The 24,456-nt window shown below is 40.1% G+C and overlaps 1 protein-coding gene across 2 annotated transcripts in view; it reads left to right on the plus strand.

The window, feature by feature from the left end:
* rps6ka1 (ribosomal protein S6 kinase a, polypeptide 1) overlaps positions 1-24,456 on the plus strand; it is a 46,756-nt gene that overhangs the window by 3,696 nt on the left and 18,604 nt on the right. For both annotated transcript variants that reach the window (XM_020591096.1, XM_020591097.1), the window contains exon 2: positions 5,194-5,238. In XM_020591096.1, coding sequence (XP_020446752.1) covers positions 5,194-5,238 — 45 coding nt within the window. The remainder of the gene's footprint in view (positions 1-5,193; positions 5,239-24,456) is intronic.

A 24,456-nucleotide genomic window follows, 5' to 3' on the forward strand; every position in this document is an offset into this window, starting at 1 on the left:
CACCGCCCACCCGGCCCTCAGCCCAGTAACGCATTTTCATTTTGGCCCTCCGAGGGGAAAAGTTTGGGCACCCCTGGTCTAGACTCAATAGAATAGAATCTTTATTGTCATTGTACACAGTACAACAAAATTGAGTGCAAACCTCAGGTGTAGAGAAAAATGTGTCAGTATCAAAAACAAAAAAACTATAAACCACATAAAAATCACACTTATTGCACATTGACAGACATAAACTGCAATAGCCATGCTGCTAATCTGAAGAGCACCACTGCTATTAATAATATAGAAATGACTGATTGTGCACTTGCAGGCACAGTTATTACAGTTAATTTTAGAGCAGAGATTTGTCTGTATTGGTGCATATGAAAAATGAAAAACTTGTATCGGAGAGAAACACTTCAGGTGATTTAGGAACAGTGCCATCGTGACTCTGCTGTTCGGCAGACTCCACTATTTACAATATTCTGCAGCATGTGAGTTGGCTGAGTAGCATATCACAGTTGAACAGATGGTGGTGCAGAACCTGTGAACAGTGCTAAGTTTAATACTGTAAAAATAACCTGCCTGTGTAATGTCTTTGACAAACAAATCTGTGAGATTCCTGCTAAAATTACAGTATGTGTGCATGTATATATCAGCCTATATATTATGAGGAGAAATTGTTTTTGTTGTCATATCAGTGTCCTCTGGAATCCAGGATCTGTAATGAATTTGATCACATAGTCATCACCAGTCAGAGTGGAATCAGTGCCATTTATCTCTGTCACCAACCTACCAGTCAGCTGTACACTTTGGCTCTCCTGATGAGAGAGCGAGAGAAAGAAAGAAAGAGAGGGAGCGCTCAGGGCACAGAAAGAGCAAGTGAGACAAGAGGCCATGCCAGCAAACATGTTGGGAGTCACACTGGAGTTGGCAACACACTTTTGTCTTATTTGGAAAGTAGAGAAGGATGCAAGAAAATCAAAACACCCTGTCATTAAAAAAAACATTCTCAACTACATGGTTTTTAACACATGCACAAATGATGTGCTGTGATTCGCCAGCTGATGAGATGTCTGTTTCCCCATCTCTCATTATGCCAGTGCTTCTGTTTGGTTGCAGAAAGGTGTCATGAATGACAATCACACTAACTGCCTTTTTTGTGATTTTAAAGTTGTAGCAAAGCAGGCGAGAAAGAAATGTGCAAAGGGAGCTATTCCACAATATGTGTTTGATTAAAGCCTTTTATTCATCACCAAACCACATGTGTTGTGAACCAAGTGATCCTCAGTGAATCATCTCTCATAAAGGCACTCTCAGCATATCATCCTCTTCCTGCCCTGTTTGAGTCACTACCACCTGCATTGGCCACTGTCACTAATAGTGCATTGCAGGTCCTACAATAGATCTGAATCATGCTGCTGTCAGTATTTGATTATTGTAGATTTCCACTAGAAATATGCTTTGTGAATCCACATTCCTTTAAGCTTTATTGAAAACATTGTTTCCTTGTCAAACCTAAACTCGGGTTAATTTTTTTTTTACTTTAAATCATGTCATTGATTCACATAGATGAAATAATGACATGTAACGAAACAGTGTTGCAGCTACGGTATACTGTTATGCTGCCAGTGCAGAGGTTCTCAAATTAAAGTCATAGAGCTCTGCTTGGTGTGAGAGGTCCAGGAGGGGATATTTAGGTTATAAAGCTAAAGAAATGTCCTGCTTCAGACAAGGTTGCCAGCTGCACTGACTAGGGTCTGAAAGTTCCTGCTCTTGACCTAATTGTTATTTAGTCCAGATCTGGACCCAAATCTGTCTACTATTTTGGGCTTCAAACCATTCTCCTGTCACTAAAAGAAATTGATGTACCCTCAGTATTTTAAATGAGAGTTTTGTTCTCTTGAGTTGATAGATAGGAACAGAGCAAAGCAAATATGTATATAGTAATATATCAGGAGTGAACAAACCAGGATTGATAGAGCAGGACAAGTCTATATGTGGAAGGAGAGGTACAACAGGAGTGGTGTCTTTTGGTTTATTATGTAACAGGCTGTGCAGAGGAGAAAGTAGGGTTAATAAGTGGAATACGTGCCATGTTTATCAGCTAGGTGTGGTCAGCATTATACGCTCAACTACTTGTGTGAGCGTGCATGCTCGGTTAACATTCATGCTTTGCTCTGGGTATGTGTGTGTGCGCATGCACATAGTTTTAGCTGCTGCTAATCTGGGTGTGACATGTGGAACACCTGAGCAGGGCTGTGGGGGTGGAGGCGAGCTGATTGGGCATGTGATAACACAACCTTTTGCTTGATAGGTGCCCTGACAAAGTGAGCTATCATTCCTTTTTGACTTTAGAGTTCAAAATTAATCTGATCGTGCAGGCAGTGGTGCAGATTACATCCAGTTTCTTCTCTCCTCACTTTTATGGTTCAAGAGAAATCTTTTAGCACATAAAAAAATAAATGGAAATGACTATTGTCAGGAGAGATTACAAGAAATGTACTCAGATCAGATCACAGGCACCGACAGAAGAGTGGTTATTGTATTTCTTAGTTGCCTAGTTACAGAGCAGCGCTGCTGTAATCACGCTGTTAAAACACTGATTTGTTAAACATAGAGATGATCAGCGCTCGGAGAGTTTTTGCTTTGACTAATCATTTAGGAATCTTAGAGAAAGTAAGTTCTGCTGTTTGATTCACACTTGCTTAATAGGCTCATCTGTAAATTTGTATACAGTACGCTTGTGGCCTGTGCATGTTTTCTAATTAACTTGTGTGCAGCTTACATCTCTTTTCTGTATTCATATTTGCACAGTATAATCCTTGTACTTCCTTTAAATATTTCCTAAATGACATCTGTTTATGTGTGCGGCTTTGAGTGTATTTATTTACTTGTTTGTGTGTGTGTGCATGCCCGTGTTCTCACTGAAGAAGCCCAGGGGAGGGAATGCACCATTAAATGGACCAATTGGATCAACCATTCAGCGCTAATGAGGGTGAAGCGTGTTGCGCGGGAACATCGGGAAGACATTGCTGACCACACAAACACATACACACAGAGAAATTCCAGACAACTGCGCTCCCTCACTTATGTAGGATTCACACTGATGGTCCTACTGAGTTAAATAACAATCAACCAAACGCTTTGCTGGTGGAAGATAAGTTAAAGGAAAGAATCAGAAAGTTGAGTGACGTGGGAAGATTTCACTTTGCTCTTGGACGTAAGATTAAATAGGTTTGCAAATCCATCATACTGAACTCCCTCCTGGTTTCCTTTGAATTATCGGCTGCTACTAAAACATGTGCCTGACTTCAAACTGTGCTTTGCCACTAAATTGCTTCCATTTCTCCTGTGTCACCTTACATTATGCCTCTTGCAGCTTTTATGAGTGGCACAGTTCGGTTAAATTAAATTGCATCCTTTGAGATCATGATTAGAGTCCAACCAGATAAACTGTTGCTCTGTACAAATGCCTGGGGTCGTAGCACACAACCACTTTATAGCCGTTGCTTGTTGCTGGAGTGAAAATCAATTCAGAAGATAAGGAAGTGGATCCAGTTGCTGAACATGTACTGTAAAATCTCGCAGCACAAAAGAAAATGTGTGGTGCGGTACTGCAGTGACCGTAAAGTAGAAAATCAGTAAATCCACAGTCTCTGTTCTTTCTGTTTGAGTTTTTCCCTTCACTATACAAGAGCCTAGCAAAGCTGGTCTATTGTCACTGCCTGTCCTGCATCGCACGCACTCTATACCCCTTCTGTTTAGTGTTTTATTGTCTACTTGTCATTGTGTTGACTGGCTGTCTTATTTTGTGCAGTCCAAAGGAAAAGGAAGGGGACAAGGGGGGGGGTGAAAGAGGAACTGAATAACCTCAGGGTAATGGAAAAACAAAGCAAAAAGCGGAAAAAGGATGGGGTTTGTTATTTAGGGTGTTCTCACACTTGGCCAGTGCACTTGACTCTGGACCCAGGACACAAAGAGGTTAGTTATCAATAGATGTTTATTTTCACATTGATCAGTGGTACAAGACTGTCATTAAAGGAATGACCTACCAATCTTACACACCAGAGGTAATTTACTATTCACAGCCATTCATGTTCAGCCTATGAAAACGGAACAGAAAACTGAATGCTGTCCAGTTGCATTATGGGAACTGTATGATCTTTTGTTTTCAGTCCCATAATAGGAGCTAACGGTCAGGACAGGATATCTGGAACTCAACTGCAGTGATTTTTAAAACCCTGGGCTGCATTTTTGTCAGAAAGAAGGCATGAGACTGTATTTTTTTTTTTGTAAGTTTTGTTACTGGTTGTAGTTACATGATCCAAAAAGAATGATGGATGCCAGCTATGCTGTGGTGTGAGATGCACCACAAAAGTGAGCTCAGTGACTGCATGACCCTCTGGAATGGATTTTTATATAAAACTGATCAAACTCTGCATCACAGCTGCACAGTGAAGGTCAAACATCCAAGTGAAGTAGCAATAAGAAGCATGTTTTTGAGTTGAAAAATGAAGCCCATCAAATACACAGCAAAGTCTGTACCATAAAGCCATGGCTGAAAATACACAGTATTAATAAAATATACCGGTTTGTTTAATGCTGAGATGAGTAATAATATTACACAGCCAACCTATAATATTGAAAATGTGGTTGCGAGGGATCCAGGGCTGCTTTTCTGGGGCTTGTTTGAGTTAGAAATAAATTCACAGAGTACCAAATGTATTAATGCGATGAGTATTTTTGCTTTACAAGTGATCCTAATTTGACTTGACAAGGCAATTGCACCTGCTTATCTCACAAACTCTCCTCTGACCTCTGCCTATCATTCTCTTTAATGTTTTGTGTTTATGGTCAGTAGTACACAACTAATCACATCTTGCTGCGTGTTTAGAGTTAGCCACCAACTTCTGCAGCATCGTGTTGATTTAACTTTGTTTTAAGCAAGTAACAGTGGTTACCCGTTTCAGCATGACTTACCTATCGGGGAATGGACGATGTGTGCGCATTTGTGTGCTTTAGATTATTAGGTTTGCCAGTGGAGAAGCAAAGTACTGGATACAATGGACTGTTGCCACCCACACAGACTTACAAACATTCTCTTGCCTTCTCTTTTTGTGTCTCTTTTCTTTACGCACACAGACACACAAATATATATATATATGCGCTGTCGCACACACTGACTGTTCCTCACTTATGCTTTCTTGACAGAATGGCCAGAGCTCTATTGAAGACGGAGTCACGCCTGCTGTCAAGGTATGTGGCTTCTCCGGAACACGCACTCACGAATTCAGTAACACAAACACTCAGACACAATTCCTGCATAGAATTCTTGGCTTTTGTTCGTGCTGTTCTGTGATGGCGAGCAGTAGACGGCAAAATTCAGTCAAAGCGCAAATTCTTGTGTGAGTCTTGAGTCATTTCTGTTCCTAATAGAGGAGAAATAGAACAGGCATGGTCCACTCTCATGTGCTTGTGCTTGCAAATGTGTGGCTGTACACTGATTTATTCATTTGGCAGGTGCAATGACAACCCACTAACAGCATTAGCTGGCTGGAGGTTAATGTGTTGAATACTGTCAGAGTGATCGAGCAACAATCCGGCCACTCTGTATCAATATAACAAGGCCCTAGTCTTACATATGGTGCGTGTTCTCATCTGTCCTGCTAGCATGTTAACACTTCATCGAGGGACAAACACACACAAGTTTGCACATACAGAAACACACACTCTGAGAATCACTGAGTCAGCCCTTTACTGTGTCCTGACTGGCCTCTACGCTTTATTGTCCGGCACTGAAATGTGATCCTGTTTCCTCCCAACTATTACTCTCTTACCGTGTAGCAGAGGACAAGGAAATGTTCCTTCTTGCTTTGCCTCGTTTTCTTTTTTTCCTTGCTGTCAAGGGGGAGAGACTCAGGAGAGTAGGTCGTCTTTTCTTTCAGCTGGAACAATGCGGTGTGACTGAGGGAGAGATGGATGTGCAGGATGAGAAAGAAGGGTTTCAGTCAGGGGAGTTAGCATACAGGGACTCCACTGGTCAAAGCCATTCATGTATTTTCTATTGTTAATACAGACACAATATGGGAGGTGTATGCGAAATCACAAAATAATTCAATAGGTGCTTTTTGCTTTTACTCTGAATGTTGGACAACTTTAATTTTAATACCATAACTGTTGTCATCTGATGATAGAGTACAAATTCACTACCATTGCTCAGTTTTCTGAAATTTAAGGTGCCACACATTGTTTGGAATTATTTTTAAGTAATGTAACGTGCGGACAGAGATCATTGAGACACTAAATACAAAGTTGTGACAGAGTAAATGAAGCTTATAATGGAAACACTGAAATTAGAAGTTTTACACTGGCACTAAAAAGGAAGCTGAATTGGTTGCATCGTGGCAGATACCTGATCCGTATATTGTGCTAGTTGATTGAGGAATAATTCAGTAATCTGATGATTTATCTTGTTAATTGAGATGCCCTCCAAGCAGACTGGGCTGTCTGGCACACTGTGGGAGTGGCAGCTCATGATACTCAGAATCTACAAATGCTGTGAGATACTGTAGGATAAAATATTAATGGATTTTGACTCGCATATGAATAAGTCAGCAGTTTTTAAATAACCTCTTATATATGTGTCACGCTGTGATCCCGATTGTGAATGGGGGTAGACCACATCCCCAGACCGTTCTGGCACCATGCAGGCAGGGCAGCTGTAACCAGGCGCTACAGCGGTCGATGCCGAGCTGCAGTTTAAATGCTGGGAATCTGATAATGGCCTCTGTTATCTGCTCTAGCCGTGGGAGTATGGGACTTACCTGGCTCCAGCAGACCTATTGGGAGGACCAGCGGGTGAAAGTGGGGGAGGGGAATAAGGTAATACTTGAGCCTGGGGAGAGAGAGAGAGAGTACAGTACCTGTCCTTGCTAGCTGGCACAAATGTTAAAACCTCAAGCAGGCTTTAAAGCATAAAGTGATAATCCTAAGTGTTAATGTGTGTGTGTTTGGGGATGGTGAGGTGAAGTGTGACCTTTGCCCCTGGAGAAAACAACCACAGCACTAATGAGGCATCTAGTGTCTCCTGACATTTCTCTCTGTCACTCTTCATATGGTGTAAACATTGTTGAGTACACCAGAACATATTACCCATCTAGCAGTGCTGCTTTTGTCCCTCGCATGCTTTCTCTGAGCCATTAACCTGATAGCGAAGGTGACCGTACCAGTTAAGGAACCCTAGCAGCCCGCAGTTCACAGGGATTGAACCAAGTGACTTCTTTCTTTTTTTTTTTATCATCTGTTTCAGGACAGGGGGCATATAAAAATAGACTAGAGCAAGTTGGAAATCAAGTACGTATATACAGTGCTGAATGAGACTATAGCTAATTTTTGTTACTAATAATTTTGCTCTAGTCCAGTGGTCTAAAAACTAAATTCTGGTTCACATAAGACTGTTTGTCTATAAGATGTGGGGGGAAAAATACCTTTCACAAGTTCCAAAAACACAAGCTGTTGCAGCAGAACCAACAGGAGCTTATTTAGTCCAACCAACTGTCTACAACACAAAAATATTCCATTTGTAATGATATAAAACAGAGAAAAGCTGTTAATTCTCACATCTGAGAAGCTGAACATTGATGTTTGGTGCTTTTTCTTGATAATTGACTTAAATGAGTAATTGATCCTTATCTTGCATTTCATGTAGATTATAGCTAATCGTTACAGCAGAAAACATTTCTTGTGTTGTGTCAAACCTTTACTCATCTTTTAGCATCTACATACATATAGTAAAATAGATGAAACTACAGTAACTAACAGTGAAACTAAGATTCTGTTATGAAAATACTCTAGTTGTCAACAAAAGGCCTTTTTGTGGTGTATTGATGGGATGATCAGACGGCAGAGCACGGTCACCCCAGAAGGTACTTAACTGATCCGTCTCGTCGCAGAGGGATGATATTACCCAGCAATTTACTCCCTGATACAAAGCCAGGCTCGCAGTGATGTGCTCCCCCACAAGTGTGGAAATTGGCTTATTCCTAGCAACAAATTAAATCAACCTCATTGCCCTTGAGGATACTGGTGAAGAGAATTTGTTCAGCAAGGTGAAACAACAGATATGATAGTCTCAGTTTCAAAGAAAGAAGTGCTAGAATAAGGTAATTTGGAAAAATCAAGCCCATACTGTACAGTATGTGGTCAGGAAGCTCAGCGTTTAACTCAGGACAGTTGGAAAAAGCTAGTGAATATTAAATAGCCTGGCAGGAAAGATTGACCATTTTTGGACCTTAGGAGACAAGCTTGTCTGCTACAGATGCTGCTGTCAGTGAATGAAATAGCAGGCATCCATAATGTGGTTTCAGCTTCTCCTGTGTGAAAATTTACTACTTGTTTATGTCATTTGAATATTTTCAGAATTTGGTCTATTGGTCAGACAAACAGAGAAGTCACAGAAGACATCACTTGATTTAAAAAAATCTTAGGTAGTAGAGAAAACTACAGCAGACAAGAGCTGCTGGACATCGTGCTTCAGAATTGAGCAGTGGTATCTACAGTTTGAGTGCAAAACCATTTACCATACATTTCCAGTTGTCAGCCTTTTCCTAAATGGTTCTGATCCGACATGATTGACAAACTACAGTCTAAGTGAAACACAAGAGTCTCTCAGTCTTATATGTTTTGCTTGATTAGTGAAGCTGAATCATTTATTTCATTAAGCAACCAGTGAATTGAATTTTAACCCTTTAAAACCCCAGCTAATGTGCTTCATCAGGACGGTGTGGATGTGCTTTTATTAGATTTGATTCACGGCTGCCTGGCAGTAGCAGTAATAAATAACCCACCAACTGTCCTCAGATTTTGATTTAAACGTGGCTAAATCCTGACTGGTGCTGGGATGTACACTCAGTTGGCAGTTTATCAGGTACATGTAGATAAAACTAAGTCAGTCTAAGAAAACAATCCTGCAAAAAATCCTGCCTTCACGAAGGTTGTAATGTTCAAACTCTCTTAGAGAGGTGCTGATTCAGCTGATCATATTTGAAGATGTACCGCATTATAGCCTACTGACAGGTGCTTCTATTATTTTGCCCATCCCATTTCTATCAAGGGTAAATAACAGAAACATGCCTCTGTATAATGCAGCGCAAACTACAGCCTCCAAAATGATCACGTTAATTATTATGACAGTTAACAACTCTTAAACAGTTTTGATTGAAACAAAGGAAAAGGGAGAATTTATTGCAGGATCAATGAGTTCTGTCCACCTCAAACCAGTGAGACAAAAATATGTGAAATGACCAAGACTGTTCAAATGTTGGCAGAAAACCATGTGTTTGAGAGTTTTCTGGGACTTTTAACATATTTCAATCAGAAGCTGGCAGCTACTTTTATAAGTTCCTGATGGGCTGTAGTAAAGATTCAAATGATATTTTACATTTGATAACTTATCAGTCATAAATCTCAGGTAATCGTCTTCATAAAAATGCCGAATTAGCTGGATTTCAGTTAACAGTGAGTGCTCTGAGTTACAACAAACACTTCAGGCCTTGTGCTTTATTACCACAGATTGTAGATTTATTTTTTTTAATACATCTGTTACTACAACATAAAATTGTGGACTAAGCTTAAGAAGTTGGAATACTTCCTCAGTGTTAGAGGAACTGGTTGTTATGGCTTCACATCAAAGCAGCTGACAGCCAGCCCAGTGAAAGATAGCGGAGTTATACTTGGCTAAATCATGATTTTCTATATTCTTGTAAAAGGACACATTCTGGCAACACAGCTTTTGTACTTGTTTACACATAAGGGAGGGATCACAACGCAGCCGCTACAACCATTGTGGCATTATTCATTATAAGCCAAATACCGGTGAAGGACCAAGATTAAAGAAACATGAAGAAACAAATGACAGACAACTGCATGCCTGTACACACACGCATGAGAAATGGCCTCTCTGGATGTCATGGTGTGTGGCTGACATTTTAGCATGGCGGTGCATGAGAACTGAGATAGGAGTGGTGTAGTCATTTTGGCAACAATACGAATAGTGCTTCATCATCCAGTTAATAAATGTCAGTTTTAATAATCATTTGAGTCTTTTATTTAGAAAAAGTACCAAACATTCTGTGGTTCCAGCTTGTGATTGCCATTTCCATATAAACACCCACCAACCAAGCATGAGAACAGAATGCAGAAAGGTATAATGTCTTCTCCACTGGTGTCAGTAATTATTTTGTAGCCACTAATGTACAGTAGATAATGGGTTTTTACTGCAGCTAGGTGCTGACTGAGTGGTATTTGTGCTTCATTGCCCGAGTGACAAGAGGGGACGGCGGAATGGAGAAAGGGCCGAGGGATTTGTCAAGAGCGTGAGGGAAGAGAGAAAGGAGGGATGTGCAAACAGTGTAGGAGGATTGGAGGGTCGAGAGCAGAGGAAATGGCACGCTGCCTCTCCATACCTCTCCCACCTTTCAGTCAGCTGTGGGCAGTCACACAGTTTAGAGCTTTGTGACTGAAGACTCAGCATGCAGGAAGCCAAAAAGAAAGAAGTGACAGAATAACTCAGCACCTCAGGCTCTCACTCTGGGACTCACTCTGGGTCTCTTGGGAATGATGGAAGATGCACGCACACGTTTATGTAGCTGTCAGTGAACTGTGATCCAATGTAGCTCTGGATAATCTGTCTTCATCCTGAGATCACCAGCTGCAGCTTGTATATACACTGCATCTTTGCCTTTCTTTTCATGTGTGTGAGGGCCAGTGCAGCCTTGGCGCTGAGTGTTTCCAGGACTGATTAAATATTTACCAGTGGCAGGAGTGTGTAGGCAGGGATTGCAGCTTATACGATGAGCTTTTTGACCTCTGGGCTATCATAGAGCGGGTGCAGGGCTGGCGAGTCAGGAAATGGGAAATTCAAGGCTGCAGAGCCTCACTGGGTGTTTGTGTAACCATAGGCTTCTCTGTGTGCACATGCATGTTGTAGGCATGGCAACTGCTCTTACTTTTCACAAACCTGACTTCGCACTTGATTTATGTGGCATTACTCACGACCTGCTCTCTACACACAGACACTTGGTAAATACCACATACATTTTCCACAGAGGTAGACCCAAAAAAACCCTCCTCTCCAGATCTGTAGTCTGTGTACAGTCTCAAAATCCTTCAGTTAACATTATATACAGAAGATAGCCTGAGTGAAATAAAGTAACAGTATATAACTTTTTACATTAAAATAGCAGCTTCAGAATCATTTTGAGGGCAGACTGATGTTGAATAAGGTGAATGGCTTCTCTGGTATTGCCACCATGTGCCCAGATCACCTTTTACTGCACTATGTAACTCTGGATCACCGTCCTGGGGACCTCACATGCGTTACGGCACCAGACCCTCCCACTAGCTCGGTATTCTTATGATTCTGATGTTTTCAGAGCTGTGAGGACCCACTAGGAAACCAAGCTAACTCTCCTTAGCAGGCAGCTACTTTTCATTCAGAGCAGAGTCAGTAAGCACTGTGTCCTTCTGTCTTTAGGAGTTTGGACTTACTAACTTAATACAGTCACCTGCTGCGATTGCAAACGAGCTCTGCATCAAATCAAATTACAAGCTTGAAGCCATGATGGTGGACTGTGGTGTAGTTTGTTTGGGCTTCACTTGTCTTGTTGAAAGAAATGTGTGAATCATACACTTTTGTTTGTCCTAGAGCTTATTTTTTTTGCAATAATCCAGAAGCTCATGGGAAAAAATCCCATTGAGGGCGATGCAAACTTCGGGTTGGCCTATAAAAAACATCATCCCGTCACTGCTCTATTTACTAGAAAGATACCTGAGTGATATCAAACTTTAGAGGTGACCCTCAGCAATTGGCTAGGCATATGTCCCAAAATTTCAAACAGTTCTTTATAGCAGAGTTTGACTTGCCTGCTTCTCTGCTCCCATCTGCTGTGGGGAGTATTCTCCTTAGTAGGTACACCACAAGTATTGCTCCTTTGAGGGCTTTTAGTCTGGTAAATTCACTGAACTCTCTTCAGAGGCCCGGAGGACAGACGACAAAGATGAAGGAAAAGCTACAGTAAAGTATTTCTTGGCTATTTTCTTGTTTCTTGGCTCGCATCAATCCGGTGATCTGTTTGCATTTCACCCCTTGATGACATGCATCCTATCATTTCACAGTGCTCCACATGCTTGCCCCTTTGGGTTTTGCTGACTAATAGTAGGATTTATTTGAAGAAACTGAGCATGTGTATAGGACAGTTTTTACAGCAGAGGTGTGTGATTTTTACTCTGAGCTCTTACTGACGCTGATCATCACACCAATATATACATCTGTTGTCTTCTTCCAGCTAGTCGTCACATTACTGTAGAGTAATTGCAACTCATTCATCAGTTTTTAAAAACTGTTTAAATAATAACCTGCCACTGTCTGAATATGGTACTACTCCTCAACCATCTGTTGCTTCGGTCTGCCAAGTTCCACTGGATGCCAAGAATTATTTGCAAATACTAGGATGATCATATCACCAAACCTGTGATCCTGGATGAGTTTACTTGAAAATATCTGAAATTGAGCCCAGAGTTTGAACTGCACTTATGTCTCTGTCTCTTTCTCTACTCTGCATTAACATCTCTTTGTCTGGTATGTGATCAGGAAGAAAAGAGTTTGAATTGTACTAGGCAGCTCTAATAGCAGCTAAATCAATACAATAAAACTTTATGGGAGGAATGACAGTCGGGATGGAGAACAGCTGTTGAACTGTATAGTACTTTCAGCTTGTTGTTGTGTTTTCTCCAGCTTTGTGAAACATCATCAAACATTTTCAGAGTTGGTACATATCATACACTTCTTAGAAAATCAGACCATCCTCTTGCAACAGAGTGTGAAATCTTGCCAGAGGAGTGAGAAGTAAGGCTGACACCTGCTTAACTATGATCTGAGGTGAACAAGGGCCTGTATTAACAAGGTCTGGACACGCCTTGGAGCTCCGCAGAGTGAAACACTTCACATTCCACTGCGGGGAAGGGGGAGAGGGGTTGGAGGTAAAGTGAATTGAGTTGAGAGTTGTCTGTAACTGCGCATATCACTTTGAGCTTCTGGGTGTGGCCTAACATGCACTTGATTTATTATTATTGGTCTGTGCACATGCTCTGGGGGTTTGTGTGTAAATGTAGATCTGGGATATTTTCACTTCAATTAAATTTTATTTGTACAGTGCCAAATCACAACACAAGTCATCTCAGGGCACTTTACATAGTACGGTATAGATAAAATATTCATAATCATTATTATTTTTATTAAGAAAGGTACAGAGAGAGAGAGAGAGAGAGAGAGACCACACTACTGTGGGTGGGGGGGTGTGTGAGTGAATAGTAAGTAGGGTGTGAGCTCAAGGCTTTGTGTTTTTATAGCGCTGTTTTGCTGACAGGTTTGTCATTATATCATTCATTAGTTTTAGAGTGTCACTCTGTGATAGGACACCTACAGTAGGATACAGACTACAGGCACACACACGCACACACACGCACAGACGTTGTGCAGTGTTTGCCTTCTTTGCCTCTCTTTTTTTTATTTGTTTCTGTTGTGACTACTCATCCCTTCTCACTCCTTGGTGCATTAGTCTGTTTTCCTGTTCATCCATGACTCAGTTAACAAGCCTCTGAAAGGATAGGATTACTCTACGTGTTGCCTCACAGTTAGCAGACCTTATTGCTCTGTCCCCTGTGATCCTATACTTTTTCTGTGTCTCTTTTTTTCTCCCTTGGTAACATACATTATTACCCATCATACCTCTGCACTTCTTTTCGTTTCTCGGAGGTGTTATTTACTGCTAGGTAGCTATCACAGTAATAAGCAAAGAGTTGTTCATAAAAGATGCACCCTGAAGGCTAGTACGCCAGGAGCCAATTGTGGCAGGGGCGGACCTGGATTGTAAATGGATGTGAAAAGGATTTCCTAATTGTATGTTAAAATAAATAAATAAATAAAATGAATAAAAAATTGTCAGTTATCCAAATCCCTCATGTTGCTCTTAGGCTATATGGCAGTATCAATCAATCAATAGTCTGTGATTGGGTTGAAATATCAAAGGATAATGGTTTTCACTAAATTAGATTTAGAAGTTAAAGTCTAAACTGTTGCAGGGCACTCTGACAATCTAAATAGTAGATCAAAGTTAAAGTCTATAAATGCAGTATAAGGTAAAGAGAAGAATCTTGGCAATGTTCAGTATAAAAGTATTCTATCGGTATAATTCCAGACTCATGGCGGTGAGGGTGCACACTGACTGGTATATATAAATCTGTGGGCTATAATGATGGCCCATCATCTACGGTACCTTTAAAAAACAATTATTGGATTTGGGCTATAAAAGAGACTGGTGGAGCCCTTCTCTCTCTCACAGCCGTTGCCTCTTTGTTGGTCATTTCTCTTGAAAGTCTGCCTTTTTGTCACAGCAGATGCTATAAAGACCTCTAGCTGATAGATTCCAGTATCCATTGAAGCCACAGTAGTTTTGGGGTCATGTCAGACTGGATTAAGAAAGTAAAGTGCACTAGAAAGAACCTTTTTTAGGGTGGTGTTGGAAGAAACAACTCAGCAGTGTTTTCTTGTATCACTGGAAGAGTGCTAAATGGTCAAGTTTCTCTCACAAAACAAGGTGTGGTGGAGCTTTTATGAGAGAGGTTGCACTGAGATCAGAAGCATCACAAACTGCTTACCGTGTGGATTTCTGCTCCTGTTTTAGGTCTGAAAATCAGCACACTCAATGAAGAATTATGCTCACTGCTTTGGCAAGGTCATTGAACAGCTCCAGCGGTGATCGTGCAGAGCTATATATTATGGGGGCCGGTGATTGGTTGCAGTTGCTGGTGTTATACCCTACACATTTTGAGACTTACTGTACAGCACAGTAGGCAAAGAAGTTCCCCAACACCCCATTGACTTTATCACACTCGGGTTTTTCAGAAAAGTTATACATATGACATTATTATTATTATTATTATTACTATAGTTTCTTTTTGTGTAAAAAAAAAAAATCATTCTTATTTTTATTTTGGTGGAAAAAATGAACGAGAGTGAAAATTTGTGTAGTGTCTTTGATTTTCAGTCCATTAATGTGCAGTTATATGTAGTTAGAAACCTTCGAATTCTACACAGTGGTTTTAATGTAATTAACATCATAGAAACTGGTGTAAGATTCCTTGGTTTGGACATTTATATCTGACTCTTTGTCTGTATGTAAGTAATATGATTCCCCTCATACAGTACACATTGTATTTCAGTCTGTGCATGTATGTACAATTCTACTTTGCCGTTCCCTGCTCAATCATCCCCACTTCTTATAACACTCTTTAATTGGGCCAGCTGTCCTCTCTGCTTTCACAGGATGTCATTTGAATAAATGGAAGAGTTTAATGGTTTTGTTGTTTCTATTCAAATAAGATGGGAATTTTAATGCAGCTCATGCTGCCTATTATGAAAAGGCTGTGAAATATTTAACTAAATTAATTGTGTTAGTATTCTACAACAAGAATGAGGGACGTGCTACAGAATTTTACAAACGTGGACTACTTTTAGTTTCAGTCTGGTTATTTTAAACCATTTAGCACTAGAGCTGCTTACCTGCTATCAATTCATTTGAAAGCAGCCAAGCCCGAACATACTATGACAAAACACACCCTTTTAAAAACAGTAACACTGTTACATGTGTTTACAGTAAGTAGGTCTGATAGACCACATACCAATGCATATGAGTATAGCAGCCTATTAATAGCACATCTGATCATGTAAAATACACAGTCGAATTACAGCAGTTGTTGCTTTCATGCTACAACAAAGGTCAGGTGTGGATGCACATGGATTTTGAAAGTTATTACCTTGGACTGATCAGTTCTATCTAACTTCAAGTTGAAATCTAATATGACTTGGATGTGTCATCAGAGTATTAAACTGCTAACTAGCCTGCAATAACAGTTAAAATATTTCATTTCTGATCAGCGATCGGATGTAGATGTATTTCCACTTTACCAAAGAGGAAACTGAGTGTCATAATCACAGTTGTGTATCAGGTTCTGCCTGAGAGAAAAACAAATGAACCACATCTCTTGGAATGTTAATTATGAAAGTATATTTAGTTATAAACCTGATGGATGGAAAGTTGTCTTGATAATCTTTGAGGCGATTACAATGTTGCTTATTGAAGATTTCACAAACCAGACATATGAACACAAAACAACAAATGTGTGTTCATTTTGTGAAACCTCCTTAAAGATGACGGATGATTAAGATTCGCCCACAGATGTTCAGCCATTGCCTTTACTGCTCAGTTGACACACATCCTGAAAGTTGATCAAAAGTTTGATACCAGTTTTTTTTTTTTTTTTATGGTGTTTGTGAGCTTTAGTAAAAGCAGCTCAAGACTTTGACAGATGGAGCCAAGATTTGAAGCGTCTCCTCTTTAAAATCAAGCAAAAAGTAGAGAGGCTAAATAAACCACGATTAAGGGATGAAAATGCAAGGATTAGTAAGTGAAATACGTGTTTTTATTAATTTGAATATTTAGTCATCATTCATTCTTGGTGCATGTACTCACTGCTTTATTTATTAGATTCTTTTCTGGAACAGAAGCAACAAGTGTTAACTTTAGCTACTTCAGTGCAGATGTACATAAAAACCAGGGCAGTTAATTTGGGTTACATTAGAGCACTCAGGCGCAGATACACAGTTTTGTGTTAACAGATCTGATGCAGACCCATAAAATTGATCCAACCTGAGACGTTTTCTCTTTTAATCCTATTGCAGAGGTTGTGTTGTACAAAGAGGTCCTGTTTATCTGACGTGTATTGCCTCTCTGGAACATAATTACAGTCCTCCATCTACTATGCAGCAGAAGACATTAAACTGTGGAAAAGGTTCTTAAGTGATTGATTGGCAGTGATGCATCTGAATTGTGATTTAGTGGTTACATGATTGTCCGTTTGCTTTTCAGACTTTATCTGTTGCATGTTTACTGAGTCATTTGTTGGCTCCTGCTTATGAAACATGAAGATTAGCTGCTTTGACATGATGATAGTAAACTGTACAACTGGGTTTGGTTTCCTGGGAGCTGTGATGGGCATTTGTCACAATGTTTCATAGGAAATATGGTTAATTGATTAATCAAGTAAATAATCAACAAATCAATCGTAGATGGAAAATAATTGTTAGTTGCATCCCAAGTATTATTGTTCCTTTTAGGCTTTGTCGGTTATGATTATGAAGTTGGAGTAAAATATCAGTCTGCTATTATATATGGCAATGGCAACCTTCGTCACTTCAATTATAAAGTATATTTATGTTATGATCATGAAGACGGCATTATCAGGATGGCTCGTTACACCGGTGTGAAAGTGGCAGTGCGTAAACAATGCCTGAATCAATACTTAAAAGAAGTAAATTAATTAAATAAATAGCCCTGCGATGGATTAGCGACCTGTCCAGGGTGTACCCCACCTTCGCCCGATTGCCGGCCGGGATTGGCTCCGGCCCCACCCGTGACCCCGCTCAGGGATTAAGCGGTAGAAAATGAATGAATGAATGAATTAATTAATTAATTTCAAAAAAGCACAAAACTTTTGATGACATTAAACAACTGTTTTTCTAAGATAAATTTTAACTTCAAATTGAACAATATATAAACACTTTAAATATACAAATATAAATACAAAATGCAATAAATTTACATAACTTCACATAATAAATAAAACCTAATCAAACAGCAATAATGTAATGCTAAATAGCAGTTACAGTAATAATCCCAGCAATATACATTTTATGTTGGAATTCTTTGTATTTTACAAGCTCCAGCTTCAAACATGAGAAATTTGTTTGCACAAAAACTTTTTTTTTTCTCCTGTAATGTTTGGCACCTCTCCTGACTAGATGCATGTCCTGAATTAGCATTTTAAATGAAAGATTCTGAGCTGATGGTATCATTCATCAACTGTAAAAACAATGGACAGGCTAAGAACTGCCAGAAATTAGAGAAGACGTCTCACTTGCACATGCAGTTTTTGAACATGTTAACATGTACTTGTGTGCATGTTAACATGCACATTCGCTGAGTCCGATGGCTTGCCATATTCTTCTGCCTCCATTTTGGAGCAGCACTGGCACTCAACTTTGTTTGTGATTCAGTCCGGCAGATACCGATTATATTGGGCACTGGGTTTCAGTACCCAACCCTAACCATCAAGGGTGTTCACACTTGACCTGAATATGACCAGTGTCTCTTTTCTTGGTCTGTTTTGCTGTTACTTTCTGTCTCTCTTCTTTCTGTCTCAGTCCGTCGTCATGAGTGATTGTAAGGTCAGTTTCTATGGCAGTGAGGTCTGGCTCATTTGGTTATTTTGTGAGCAGACTGACTCGGACCATCCAGACCTGCCAGTTATTGCCTTTTATTTTGTGCTTGATCAGACGATAAAAATCTCAGCCTCTAGATTCTATCTGGTGATTCAGTGGTACTTTAGATTAAGACAGGGAGGGAACCCTGATGACGCACACACACACACACACACACACACACACACACACCCCTCCTAAATGAGAAAAAGCACTGAGGCTTGAAGATGCCCTCTTTCATGTTTTCCCCTCTCACTGCTCTGCATCATTTTACTCTGTACATTCCAGTACAGCATCCTCTTCTTCTCTTCCTCACGCCCCTACCCTTCCTCCTCCTCAAGACTCCTACTTAAAGTCTAATTCATCATTATGTCTTGTAGTCCAGATAAAACCCAGCTCTTTAATGATTTGTTAAGCAGGTGCCTTTGTCTGTCCTCTACTTTATCTACTTTAGCTTTTGTTCTTGCAAAATTTCTGAGCCAAACTTCTCTTCCCTTCTGTGAAGTTTGACATTCAAAGGCAAAAAGGCAAGGACAGCTTCAAGTCAACTCTGGCTGAGCAGCTTTTGTCAAATCCTGAATGCTACTTTTTCAGCAAGGTCCTAAGAAACATTTCAAAAAGAATGTCTGATGTTGTAACTGAATCAGTTATGTATAAACAAATCTCAGTAGTCCCACTCGTGCATGGCAAGTTAGTCAAATAACAAGTGTGGAATGGAAATCAGCTTCATTACTCAAGCTGGACAAATTTTACTCTGTCTCACACACATAAACATAATCCTAACTGTATTAAAATGATTATTACCATACTTATCTACATGCAGACACACACAAACAAAAATGCACGACCAATCATTCACATCTTCTCAAGTGAGTCAGAGTTGTATTTATGTGGCAGGTTAATTGAGACTCCCCAAAAGAGTTTAACACAAATTTAAAAGGCTCCTTATTCTTTGCAGTAGCTAACAGACATTGTTATGATTTGCCTCTCAGGCCCAGAAGGGCTGTGTGCATCTTAATGCGTGTATGTGCAGTGGTGCCTGAAGGAAGTTAATCAGTGATTAGTAGTGACGTTTCCATGCAGTTTGTGTTGTGTGTGTGTGTGTGTGTGTGTGTGTGTGTGTTTTGGAGGCTTGGCAGCATTTGATTGAAGTGTCTGTCAAACAGATATCCTCTTATCTGCATTCATCATAAGCAGAAACTGACGTTAATGGTTGCAGCAGTTTAGGAGGCTTGGGGTGCTGTTGGGCACACACGCAAGCAAACACATGCAGCAGCTAGGACATGGTTTACGGCCTGATTAGCCAGCCCGCCTCTGTGCTAGGAGGAGGCTCTAAATCTTTGGTTTCTGTTGTACTTAATATAACCTCTGCTACACTCTCATTTTCTTGCCTATCAGCTGCATAAGTTCTATACAGTGCTGTCTGTCTTCATGGGATGCTGTTAAACCTTTTTCTCTCCATCAAGAGTTTTTCAGATCAGATCAAAGGATTAATTTTTCTACAAGCAATTTTTAATAGAAAATTTGGGTTTGGTTTACACCAAAGTCATGAGACAAAAAGTCCAGCGCAGCAAGAAACATGAGCAGTCGGGCAATCAGGTCATAAACAATACAAAAGGCACTGCTCTGTACTTCTATAACACGCTGTTTGGAGTTAAAAGTGAAGCGCCTCAAATGCTATAATTAAACTTCACTGTAAAGAAAACAACTGGGTGCTAGAGGGCTATAACCTGTGACTGATATTTACAGTTTTAAGTGATAATGTTACCATTCACCTTTTTTTTTCTTTTCAAAATAAGTTTGGCTAACCTGGAGGTTTATTTCCTTTCTTTTTTTTTTTTTTTTTTTTTTGTCGTCATTGTTGACACGTTCCCAGATCCTAGACATTAACTTGGTGAATAAAGTAATATTACCCATTCGAACAATGCAGTGACTCATGTTGACATGGAAAATCTTTAAAGGGTTTGTGTGTTCACTGAGCATGTCAAGTCCCAATATCGATGGACTTTCATCATCCCAACAAACTAAAAACCCACCAGACTTGAACCTGATGCCCCTCAGACTCATGAGCCATCCATCCATTCACCTCATCCCCTCCTCCCTCTGTTCTTGGCTGCTATGGGCCTGGTTGTCATGGTTACCGTGTCATCGGCGTCACTAAGCCCTGATTGTGACTTGTGCCGCCAGGAAGGAAAAGGTTTATGTACATGTACACACAAGTGTAGATGCACACAAATACACACTTCTCATAAATCCTTAGTGGTCTACCCATAGGGAGGTTTGGTCATATATCAGTTGTGGTTGAACTACATATGTACAGTAACACACACCCTGTGTCTTTCTCACACATACGTGGACACTAGTACAGGACACTAGTGCAGTAGTGATTACACGGGGCTACTCTGACATAGAGTCAGCCCCATTAATCATCTAGTGGCTGTGTGTTCTGTCTTACAGATAAGTATGTGTATTCTGAAAGGTCACTGATATTGGAGTCACAAGCCACACTGCAAACCTTTAAAGGCCATCATAATATATTGCAGTCAGATTAAAGTTAGATTAATTTTGATGCAGCATGGATTGTACAGAGAGGAGGATTCCAGCGCCACATTGCATATTGAAGTAGAGTGCACAGGAGTGCTCTGTGAAAATGGAGGGTGGCAAATGTTACCTGGAAGCAACATTTTAAATGTTTCCTCTGTATGTGTGTGGCCTTGCATCTCATACCACCACTTGTTTTACAAAGAGGATGCTGGGAGACAGACACAGAAAACACAGTTGCCATAGTTTCACACTTCTCCCTCTCAGGGTTGATTAAGAAAACTGTTCCAACCAGTTCCACTCAGCCGTTATAGTTTTCATTAATATGGATGCTGATGGCATTTATTCTCTGTTCTGCCCTTTCTTTCTTTCTTTCTGTCTTGATTTCATAAAAACCTGTGATGCATTCATTTATTTTTTATATTTCCATTTTGTGCTTTGATGGTTTTGTCTTTTTAGGTTACAGTCCTGTGTTCCATCTCATCTATATTTCGTTCTTCTTTTTTTTATCTCTCGCCTTTTTCTTATCTTGGCAATTTTACATGTTGCACCCAAGAGCATGTAACCTTTGCCCTTGGTTGCCATGGCAGCAGTGTCACATGTGCCACAGGAAATGCAAATATCCAATAATAGCATCTTTTGTAGGCCACGTTTGTAGGCCATTATCTATTAATAGGACAGATTGATCACTCACTTGCACATGTCAAATTATATATGAATGTACATGAGATTGTGTGTCAGCCATACACTGACAACTTTACTTTGTGTCAACAAGGTAGGAAAGCTAATAAATAACATCACCAGTCAGCTAAATGTGGAACATTCTTTCCAAACAACTACAGCTTTACCATCTGTTAGTATCAGTTTCGTTCATATACATAGACTAACATCTGAAAGATATTAACAAAGCAGAAGAAAATGTATGCCTCTTTTTCTTTTTAAACCTGTGTAAACATATGGAACAAAAACACGGTTTTTATTTCATATGAGAGAGAACAAACTCTTTGTCATTGTTTGCATAAGCGGGGTTAGTTGTAACACAGCGATACAACTAGCCTCGCAGTATGGAGGCTGTACTTCAGCCTAGTTACTTGCTGTGAGCTCGTCACATATTCCAAAACAGTGCTACGTTGTAGAAATCAAGATGGTGAGTAAATTATTATAAGGTTGGATTTTGTGATTTACACACACACACACACACACCTTTGCAACTGAAAAACACCTGTGATGAAAAGAATAACTTTCACGTCCTGCAAACTTGGCACAGATTCTTCAAAATGCAGATGAATCTTTGTGAAAGACGTCATGGCTAGCAACTATGGTAATGTGTTTTGGAGCACACACTGCTTGACCTTGTGTAACAACTTGAAAAGTCAGTGTTAAATCGTCCCCTGTGTTGAGTTGTACCCTGCGCTTGCCTACTCGTCTTGTTGTGTTCAGTGCAAGATTACAGAACCTCAGTGGAACAAAGGATTTAAGAAGGTTTCATTCATCCAGGAAGTAACACACTGACATCACCAAAGGCAGGGTTCCAAATTTCCAAATAAATTGAAGTAAAATTTTGGCTATGCCTTCCCCATCTGTCATCTTTGCAGCTTGCAAGTTGTCTTCATTCACTCTTTTATTTCTTAACTCTTTGCCAGCTTTGCTTCTTTTGTCCTCCTGAATGTTATGTTATTAATAATTAGATTTAACTAAGAAGTAAATTGCATTTATTTCACAGAATGTATACATATATTGATATTTTTATAAAAACAAAAGGTCAAATGAGGGGCTGATTATGAACCCACAGGAATTCACACAACTCTGCACTTCCACTCGGCTCCAAAAAAGAATTTTAGCTTCATTCAGCTCATTATTTTGGTTTTATGGCCACCTTACTGTTGTGGTTCAATCTCAGTAGCCTCATTAACTCAGTGCCTACATGCAGCAGACATTTTGGTTTTGATTACCTTAATGTATGCTACCCACCAATCAGCAGACAGGAAGAATTCACAACTAGCTGATGAACACAGTGGTGCATTTAGCAGATAAAGATCCAGATATTTCCCTCAGTAGGAAGAAAAAGGACATGAATTTTGAACCAACATTTGTGTGGCCAGAAACATCACTCCAAATATTTCTGCGTCTGCTAAATGTGTGAATGAGCAGTTGTTACCACATCGGCCGTATTACTGTAGCTTTATGTTATGTCAGTGTTGTAAGGTTGCTAAAACAACGAGTACAGGATGCTTAGAATTCAAATAAATAGATGGATAAATAATGCCAGAGATTATCAGTAGTGTTTTAAGTTGAGCTCAGGAAGGATGTATACACCAGTGTTTTGATTTATGTGTGTGTGTATGAGATTGTGCTTTTAGGCTGATGTTTAAGGATAGAGGAGAATCACGAAAGGAAGCAGGAAGTATTGACTGAGATGTGAAGTTGCTATTTTTGATGGCTGGTGTGAAGAGGTCAGCTATGAGAGTGGGAATGGTTCCATGATGACAGAGAAATTAGAGATGAGGGATGCAGTGTTATTGTGTGTTTATGGGTTGTTCTCTGTTCTACAGTAATGTGTGTGTGCCCATATGCAGGTGCTGCAGAGTGCTCCACATTTTTACTGAGCTCAGTCAGCTTCGCTTCAGCTCCAATGACCTCATTGCTACTGTAGCATCCACTCTTTTCTTTTCTCCCCATCTCATCTGTCTCTCCTCCTTGACTCTCTATCAGTCTCTTTATTCTCTGTTACTCCTTCCTGTCATTTCTGTGCCTCTCTCTTTTTATTTACTTACTGACCATTGCTGCCTGCCACTGGATATTACACAGGGCCATTATGGCGTCATGTCAACTGGCCCAGCGCTGAACTGCCTATCATCTTACTGCTATCCTTGTTGGTGCTATTAATACTGCAGATGCCAACACAGGATTTCCTGTAGCATATGTGCTAATCCTTTGCTACCTCTGGTACATTTCCTGTAACATCCACCTTCCACTTGTCTATGGCATTTGATATAACGCTGGCACCTATGCCGGTTGGGACTTCTCGCTCACTAGACATTTGTTGTTGTCAGTAACAGCAGTTGGTGCCACATGTTGTGAAGCTGGTTCTATGTACAATTTTTTCTGTGATAGCTACCTGTTTTTTGTTTATACATCTGTTTTGGTGTGTGTGTGGAAGCCATGGATGTCTGCTTAAAAATGGGTACTTATGTCAGTGATGCCCTCCAGTGAGAGGTTAAAACATGTTACTTCTCAAAAGTGACAGACAACCTGTACTTTTTTGTCTTAATGCAGTTATGTGACTGAAGCTCTGTCCTCCATCTTTCTGTGGGATAACGGCAGCCGCACTGGCTAAGAGATAATCACATTAAGTAGTGAGGGAGTAAGACATTAGGTATGTGCAGTGATGCTAGTTATTTGTTCTTTGTGAGCCTTTGGGTCATCCTGCCAGTGCTAAACTTCTTTTCTTTGTCTCTTCTTTTATGACATTCTTTAAATCTGGTCTCTTCCTGCCTGCCCCAGGCTAGGTTGGTAAGAAACACCATGATGGGATGTCTGAGGATTGCACTTGGACC

This window comes from Monopterus albus, unplaced genomic scaffold (assembly GCF_001952655.1).
Source record: "Monopterus albus unplaced genomic scaffold, M_albus_1.0 scaffold13.1, whole genome shotgun sequence".
Taxonomy (NCBI): domain Eukaryota; kingdom Metazoa; phylum Chordata; class Actinopteri; order Synbranchiformes; family Synbranchidae; genus Monopterus; species Monopterus albus.